This window comes from Betta splendens, chromosome 22 (assembly GCF_900634795.4).
Source record: "Betta splendens chromosome 22, fBetSpl5.4, whole genome shotgun sequence".
Classification (NCBI taxonomy): Eukaryota; Metazoa; Chordata; class Actinopteri; order Anabantiformes; family Osphronemidae; genus Betta; species Betta splendens.
Window position 1 is genome coordinate 11,618,208 of NC_040900.2, and position 8,542 is coordinate 11,626,749.

At 40.2% G+C, this 8,542-nt stretch overlaps 2 protein-coding genes across 9 annotated transcripts in view; both read left to right on the forward strand.

The window, feature by feature from the left end:
• Positions 1-1,729, forward strand: part of LOC114848146 (apoptosis-stimulating of p53 protein 1-like) — a 28,164-nt gene extending 26,435 nt beyond the window's left edge. For all 6 annotated transcript variants that reach the window (XM_055505934.1, XM_055505933.1, XM_055505935.1 and 3 more), the window contains 4 exons: positions 295-428; positions 700-866; positions 1,085-1,284; positions 1,549-1,729. In XM_055505934.1, coding sequence (XP_055361909.1) covers positions 295-428; positions 700-866; positions 1,085-1,284; positions 1,549-1,590 — 543 coding nt within the window. In that variant the 3' untranslated portion in view covers positions 1,591-1,729. The remainder of the gene's footprint in view (positions 1-294; positions 429-699; positions 867-1,084; positions 1,285-1,548) is intronic.
• A 1,427-nt stretch (positions 1,730-3,156) lies between these two features.
• Positions 3,157-8,257, forward strand: sdsl (serine dehydratase-like). Of its 3 annotated transcripts, none has more exons than XM_029138397.2 (9): positions 3,157-3,220; positions 3,874-4,100; positions 4,203-4,239; positions 4,327-4,466; positions 4,554-4,642; positions 4,728-4,961; positions 5,069-5,199; positions 5,358-5,444; positions 5,911-8,257. In XM_029138397.2, the coding sequence occupies exons 2-9, from the start codon at positions 3,942-3,944 to the stop codon at positions 6,012-6,014; spliced, it is 981 nt and encodes a 326-aa protein (XP_028994230.1). In that variant the 5' UTR covers positions 3,157-3,220; positions 3,874-3,941; the 3' UTR covers positions 6,015-8,257. The 3 variants fall into 3 exon arrangements, with proteins under 3 accessions (XP_028994230.1, XP_028994229.1, XP_028994228.1); XM_029138396.3 differs by lacking the exon at positions 3,157-3,220 and adding an exon at positions 3,259-3,713 and having other exon boundaries at positions 3,829-4,100; XM_029138395.3 differs by lacking the exon at positions 3,157-3,220 and adding an exon at positions 3,259-3,713.
• The last annotated feature ends 285 nt before the right edge of the window (positions 8,258-8,542 follow it).

Consider the following 8,542-nt stretch of genomic DNA (forward strand, 5'->3'; position numbering starts at 1 on the left):
ACGTTTTTACCAGCACTTCAAAATGTGACCTCTGGCTGATACTCTCAAGGAAACATTCAAATGCCTCACGTCCCGAACCAGCTCAGCTCGACAGCATCAAACCCTGAGTCAGGAAGCATTCAACAATGCAACAGTTTCCAAGTTGTTCAAAAGAACCACTATGGAACAAACCTGAGAGAAACGAGGGCATATGTTCTTACAAGGCTTTCTCCAGCTTTTGGTCAGCATTCACACTTAGACATGATTTGATTTGATTCTAATGTTTGTGTATGTCTCCTCATCTTTGTCTTCTAGGTTGAAAATCCCAGTATGCCTAATGATGAAGGCATTACTCCTCTTCATAATGCCGTCTGTGCTGGTCATCATCATATTGTCAAATTCCTGCTGGACTTTGGAGTGAACGTGAACGCGGCTGATAGTGACGGATGGTCTGTTCTTTTCTTTAGTCATTAAGGCCTGTGCTAGGTCACAATAATGCGTTGACCTCCGCGATGCTGGAGTTCACCTCAGTGGCTCAGAGATAATTATGGTTTTAAATAGTTTTTACTCTGCTATCTATACAGTATTTTAGATTAGGTCAAAAATAGACATGCTCGGGGAATGTTTAGTTACTGTGTTTAATGCATCTGTGTCCTTAAAAGAAATAAATGATTTGAGCAGAGTAATGTTAAAGTCATATTTCCATGCTATTTCTTGCAGGACTCCTCTGCACTGTGCAGCTTCATGTAACAGTGTCCACCTGTGTAAGATGCTGGTGGAGTCTGGGGCAGCTATCTTTGCCACAACCATTAGTGATGTTGAAACAGCAGCGGACAAATGTGAAGAGATGGAGGAGGGCTACACCCAGTGTTCCCAGTTCCTCTATGGTAGGTAGATACAAAGAGAGACGGCGGAGAAGCAGCTCTAAACCTTTAAGCTTGTGTTGCATTGCATATCTTTCCTTTCCTTTCCTTTCCTTTCCTTTCCTTTCCTTTCCTTTCCTTTCCTTTCCTTTCCTTTCCTTTCCTTTCCTTTCCTTTCTTTTCCTTTCCTTTTGGTTGTATAACTCTCTGTAATGCAGCGTTGTGCTGTGTATCTCTTCCAGGTGTACAGGAAAAGTTGGGCGTGATGAATAAAGGTCTGGTCTATGCTCTCTGGGACTACACAGCCCAGCAGGCCGATGAGCTGTCCTTCAGTGAGGGCGATGCCATCATAATTCTCCGTCGCCGCGATGACACAGAGACCGAGTGGTGGTGGGCACGTCTTAATGAGCGGGAGGGATATGTTCCCAGAAACCTGTTGGGGGTAAGAGTTTGTTTGTCTTTCAAATGTGACACTTTGTGACAATTCTGTTAAGTAGAATAGTAATTAGTACTTAACCCTATCGCTGAATGTTTTTTCATTTATGCATTTATGTGCATTTATGGTAGCAAGGTAACAGGTTGCATCAACAATCCTTTAATACTTATACTTATTATTCCCACAGATATTTTTACTATTATTTTAGCCTTAAGAACAGTGTAAACATGATGTGGTGACCCTGCACTCTCTCTCTCTCTCTGTCTTCAGCTTTACCCGAGGATCAAACCCAGACAACGCTCACTAGCATGAAGCCACGCACACACACACACACACACACACACACACACACACACACACACACACACACACACACACACACAGACACACACACACACACACACACACACACACACACACACACACACACACACACACACACACACACACACACACAGGTAAAAAAGAGAGGTAAATTAGCTGGACAGGGATAAAAAAGAATGGAGGTAGTTAAGAGGCCAAGAGAGGGGAGAGTATTAAGCAAAAATGGAAGTCCTGTTCAACATGTTTTGGTTGGTCTGGGTGTAATAGAAACACAGAAACACTTTTAATAGAAACACAAAATTTACTTCCATGCAGAGCTTAAGGAAATTGCTTGAACCTTATTTTGAGCAGCAGTAGCTTTACTTGAGTTCAGCTAAATAAAACAAGCAAACAAGCAAATGGGTCATCATGATCTGAAGCTCATTAACCACATTGCACAAAGATGTGCTTGTTCTTAGTGGCTGTAACTATACTGTGTTGTCTGGAGACAACGTTTTTAACTGTGCAGTGTAAAGACTTCAAATGCAGTAAATTCACAGGTTAGATCAGGTGAACGTATGTGTGGGATGTGAAATGTGAAAGTGAAGATGGAGAGAGGAACGTGAGAAGGGATTTGTGTCAGAGCTGTTATTGATGGAGCAGGTATTGATGGAGCTAACAGTGTTAGTCAGAAAGTTAGTAAGGAATGTTAAAATTATGAGACTGAATCCAGAAATCTAGCATGTTTGATGCATAGATGCATTACATGTTCACAATATTATATTATGGCATGGGTAAAACATTTCAACTGACATGAGAATAAGCTAAAGCATTATAGTATATTCTGTGTATGATCACCTGTCACTGATGCACGCTGCCATATCTGTATAACTGCAGGAAATAAGGACATAAGAATGTTAAACAATGCTGAAGAAAACGGAGAAGGAATCGGATGACAGTGGTTCATAAGTAAATAAAAGCTTAACTATGATTTACAGATTTTCACACAAAACTTGACTAAGATTCTGTTTCGTGTTTAACATTAAACTTTCAAATATTATATTCTTAAACTTGAGCTGTTAACAATGGGTAACAGTGGTTTATCTCCATCAGGACTTGGATCAGTGTGAAAAAGAAAGTTTGGCTTTTCATTGACATTTAGCTGCCTGACAATTATTATTCTCTAATTGTGTTTCTTCTGGAGCGTCCCACTGCTGCCACCTAGTGTACATGTCTTGACAGAAAAAAACATTCAAGAGTCAAAAAAAGTCATTTTCTTTAACACATAATGTAAAATATGCAAGCAATAAGTTCACTGATGTTTAATGTAAGAACTTTATTTTGTTCTGAGGAGTGTTTATCATTACTCTATGTATATGCAACCTGTAACTATTCATCTTATGTACAATAATAATAAAGATCTAATGATCTAATCAATGTGAGTGTAATATAGTGGCTCAGGTTTCCATATAAAGTTTACATTGCACTTAAAATAACACAAGGTGAGGACACACCATGCTCTCTCTCTCTCTCTCTCTCTCTCTCTCTCTGCCACACATACACGTACACAATTAAAGCCTTGGTTGAAAAAAACCTGTGGACTTTCAACTTCGCACAGCTCTGCACCCACAGACAGCAGGTAGGTTGATTTCGACCCAGATTCACCAGTTGTTTAATAGGTAGATTTACATATAATACAACATATACACAACATATATGCTTTTCAACATGAAAAGATTACACACAGGTGTAAAAGTTTTTTTTACTCTAACCTTAGAGACTACACTTAATCACTAAATATAGCCTTACACAACTCAGTGTCTTATTTGCTAATTATACATATTAGATTCGTTTTTTTAAAAAACATTTTAGAAAACACCTCAGTGCCTAGTAACGTGGATTAATAGAAGAAAAACATTCCTTGCTCTAGATTATTTCTACAAGCGCTGCAAATTAAGGAGGACGTAAAACCCTTATTCTGAAGGCTGCGACCGGAAGTGGCAGTGTTTACCGTTCCAGTCAGTGTTCTGTGAATGACTTGTTACATTACGGAGCTTAGAATGCATTAACTTTTTCAATACTGGTCGCATATCTTGTGACGGCGAGACGCTCGTTCGGTGTTTTGCTTAGAGGTGAGTCACTTTTGTTCCGCCTAAATGCACTAAAGTGCACAATTTACACTATGTCAGCTCGTGATTTTTATGTTTTGTTTTTCATTACCGTGCAAACTTATCTTTTTCTTCCCAGCTGCACATGAAGGCAGCATGAAACATTACGCACATTATGTTGCAGGTGCTCAATGAAGAAGACTTTGACACCAATTTATGGCACCATTTTATACGTAAGATAATCCTTGTTTGATGTTGAGCACCATGGCGGGGCATTTCCACCTGAACACACCTCTGCTGGAGAGTGTCAGCATGTCCCAAAGAGTGGGGACCACCGTCTATTTGAAGATGGAGAACTGTCAGCCCTCGGGCTCCTTCAAAGTGCGTGGCATCGGCCGCCTCTGCCAGCAGGTACACTGCTGTACACACCATGGCGTCTGTGCACGTGTCTTATTAAACAGCTAATGAAATGCTCCAACATGCCCTCATTCATTTACCTGCTCTCGCGTGCAGCTTGCCACACAGTCCGGAGGCGTGGTCTGCGCTTCAGGTGACACCTCTGCGTTACACTTCATGTTAAAACGCACCAGAACGAAGTTGGATTTAATTTAATAATAATAATAAATTAATTTTCTAGGTGGTAATGCAGGTATGGCTGCAGCCTACGTGGCAAGAAAAATGGGCATTCCCGCTGTCATCGTGGTCCCCTCTTCGTCCCCTCCGCTGGTCTTCCAAAGACTTCAGAATCAGGGAGCTACGGTTAAGATTGTGGGGAAGGTAAACTGTGAAATAGAGTAAATGTGTGCAGGTGACGTCTGACCTAGCCACAGCTGATATGCAAAAATTAAACTGCTTTCTTCTCAGGTTTGGGACGATGCTAATGCAGAGGCTCTGAGACTGGCAGACACTGAAGGGCTCACCTATGTTCCACCGTTTGATCACCCACTGCTATGGTTATTTTGCATTCTGAATAGTTCACTGGCCGTCGGTTATACTGATTGACTCCAACCGTCCGTGTTGTTCCCTGTGCACACACAGGCAGGGCCATGCCACCATGATCTCAGAGGTTGCAGCCTCTCTGGGGCCCAGTGTAAAGCCCGGAGCTGTGGTGGTGTCTGTGGGTGGAGGAGGCCTCCTGTGTGGGATCGCACAGGGCCTGAAGGACGTGGGCTGGACGGATGTCCCCATCGTTGCTCTGGAAACAGTTGGAGCCGACTGTTTTAATGCTGCTATTAAAGCAGGGACCATAGTCACCTTGGATGATATCACCAGGTCAGACCTCAAAGTTGGTTTATGTCCCGTTTCTTGGACCTGACCTGTCTGTATAGTATAGTATACAGTATAGGCTTCTATATATGTCTTTTACTCTTCTTCCACAGTGAGGCTAAATGTCTTGGCGCAAAGACAGTTTGCCCAAAAGCCTTTGAGTACAGCCAGTGCAACGAGCTGACGATCATCTCTAAACTGGTGACTGACCAGCAGGCTCTGCACGCCATTGAAATGTTCCTGGGTTAGTGTGTGTCTAATCTTTCATAAATGCTCCTAAAGCTTTGACATACAGTATAAGCGGAGAGTTGAGCCGTTTTATTTAAATACAATAAAAAAATGGTCTATGTGAACATGCTAGCTTGGCCATTCATAAGGTGCTGTTTGTGTGTCGTCCCACAGATGAGGAGCGTGTATTGGTCGAGATGGCGTGTGGAGCAGCACTAGCAGCTGTGTACAGTGGTCTTATACATGGATTACAGGATGAAGGTAAATGCAGAGTTCACATTGATGTAGGACTTTAATCATTTCATAACATTATTAATTTCCTGTCTGTCAGTGTACAGTAACTCTGACGCAGTTTGAGATAAGACATGGGGCCAGTTCATTACAAATACCTCGTGGTCTCAAGGGTTTCTTTGTTATTCTCATTCATGTTCACATCTGCTGACAACATTTACTTTATGGTGGCGAGGCCTCAAAACATTAATATAAAATATAATCTGTATCTCTCTTTTGTTTCATTTATTGTAGCTGTCTCTAGCTTCAGATTTTGTGGAATGTTTTTATCATTAGGCATCATCTCTTTAGAATATATATAGGTAAAATAATGAATAAAATATGAAAAGTCACCTTGTACAGAGGCTTCAGCCACAACCCCCCCCCCTCCATTGACCTGCTGGTCCATTTAGACCAGTGTATGTAGGTACTAATGAGGACACACTCTCTACTTTAGGTCGCCTGCCGACTCAGCTTGGCCCTCTGCTGGTGATTGTGTGTGGTGGCAGCAGCATTAACATGAAGCAACTGACCGAACTTAAACACAAACTACGTGCCTGACTGCTATATGTGCACATGCATGTGTGTTTATGGTGTACGTATGTGTAGATTCATAGCAGTACATGTGTTTGATTAAACAATGTTGGATTGCAGTAGCAATTTAATAGGAAATCACTAATGATCATTTTTGGTCAAAAAGATGTGTGGAATAAAGATTACAGTATAGTAAGTAATATTAATATAAGACACAAGTATTTTATTGTATAGTTTGAAATCAAAACTAGGTAATTAGTCGCAAGTGTAATTTTTCAGCTACATAGTATTTGGACATTCTTTAAAAAAATGTTAAATGGTTATGTGTAAACATAAAATCCTGACTTAGCAGTCAGTTCCAAGGATTCCCCACATGGTGGAGACATATTTCACTGTTTTTTGACCAGAAACAGCTTTTTAATAGCTTTTTATATATTTTTCATATATATTTTTACATGTACTAATGAAGTAATTGTGCTTAGTACTATGTATTGTATATGTATATGTATAGCCCTGCACTATGCAACACTGACCATATACACTTTTTAACCTTTTTGGCATTTACTGTATTTGAGTATAACCAAATATGCACATTTCTCTTTTCTCCTGGTCGTTTTAAGGAACAGTCACAGTCTTGGATTGTTTTAATTTTTATATAGGAACTGTACTGTTTCCTGTCATTTTCACCAGTATGTTAAATTTAGTAGTCAGTCACTTCATGTGTAGGAAGCTATCGCTATGGCAACAACTCTGCTCTGTTCAGAGTGTGTCGGTGAAGAAAGTTTAATAACCCGCTGATGATCTTTGCATGCAGACAGTTGCATAAGACATTCACAAAGATGACAAGCCGGAAACATGCTGACATCATTTCACATGCATGAATCTCAGAAGGGTAGATAGATAGTCTGGGTCACTCACTTTGATGTGATATTTTCTGTTTTTTTTTTGTCATAGTTTTTTTTAAACTCAGATCACCTATTCCAGTACTTTTGTTTACACTTGTAAACATGTTGTTTTTACACCCATTTAACAACAGATATCACTATGCATCTGCATTTTATAGTGGGTGTGGGTTTATAAAGCTAGGAGAAAATGCTAATTAATAAAGCGTAATCATATATAGGAATAAAATGCAGTCTTATTCCACATTTTTAATGACTAACAAATAATGAGTGACATGAACACAAGAGCCAACATGTCCCCATATAAAATACATTTAGCTGAAACAATACAAAATACTGAATAGATTTCCACTGCATGTACTGTAGTTCAAACATTTTAGATTTTAATTATTAGGTGTCTTGGCTTTTACTCAACATTTACATTTTTACAGACATTACAATATTGTATTATGGCGCGCATGTGCTGCATAACCAGTTAAATAGATTATTCCCACAGCACAGGCAGTGTTCACACTCCAAGGTCACGCATGTAGCGAACATGACTGAAATGTAAATTTGACTCTTTTGCAATGGGATCAGATCGTACACTGGTCTGTGCTCTGTCCTCTTGCGATCTGGTGAGTGTGATCCAAGGAACCAGCGGATGGTGAAGCCGATGGTTGTGCCATCTCATTTCTATGACAACACGAAAGAATCGCGTCGACGAGCGCGGCAGAGGGCATTTGAGCAGAGACGCATCTAAAAATAGGACCAAGTAAACAAGAGTGACTGGGAATGAGGGAAACAGTGCGTGTGTGTTTATGTCTTTGTGCATGATGTGACATCACGCATGCTCGCCCCCTGGTTTTTATGCCTGGGAATTTGCTTTACATTTCATCAGAGAGGACAGAAACTACACATGCACCTCTAAAATTAAACATGGGGAGAATAAGGGTACAAACACTAGCGTTTCTCACAGGAGCTCACCAGGTAGAATGCAACAGCTGCTGTTTGTATCCATGGCAACCCGATTATGGCATGGGGTATGGACAGAATTGCAAAATGAACTGAGTGATGTTGTATAAATAACTATTGTATCAACAGGTTTCGACTGACATCCAAACATGACAACAGGTGCATGATTCAAAAAGCTGGGAGTAGTACTGCATTGTAGTAATGCAGTTTATACAATGGACTGTGTTTACTTACAAAGACAGCAATAGCAAGTCGAGATTAATTTAAGTCTGCTTAGAAATGAAGGTTTACAGAAAGTTGTTTCAAGATGTATTTGCTTGGTATAGAAAATGCCAAAATCAAGTTCTGGCAGTGCAAGGAGAACACTTCACAATGGCCTCTTACTGTATATTAAATAAAAATAAAAAACAATAATCATTTGTGTTCTCCTGTTTTAGTAATACTCATAAATCGCATGCCTAGACATGATGGATCCTGCCTTTGTGACAGATGAGGGTGGGTGTAGGAGGAAGAACTCAGTCTTCAGTGCTCTGACACAAACACTTACCGCTGATTTTGAGAACACTGGTAGCATGTTCTTGAGAGTGCTGCTGTGTTTCCTGGCTTTCAGTAATCAGGAGATGATTAATGTAACATCTAATTAGTTAACTGACATTACTACTGTCATCCAGTTCTGTTTTTACAAAATATAATGTAATC

Excerpts from the sequence above, each read along its gene's own strand:
- sdsl (XM_029138397.2), top strand. The coding sequence starts at position 3,942 with ATGTTGAGCACCATGGCGGGGCATTTCCACCTGAACACACCTCTGCTG. Across the intron at positions 4,240-4,326 it reads AGGCGTGGTCTGCGCTTCAG|GTGGTAATGCAGGTATGGCT; the intron begins GTGACACCTCTG and ends TTAATTTTCTAG. Across the intron at positions 4,467-4,553 it reads CGGTTAAGATTGTGGGGAAG|GTTTGGGACGATGCTAATGC; the intron begins GTAAACTGTGAA and ends CTTTCTTCTCAG.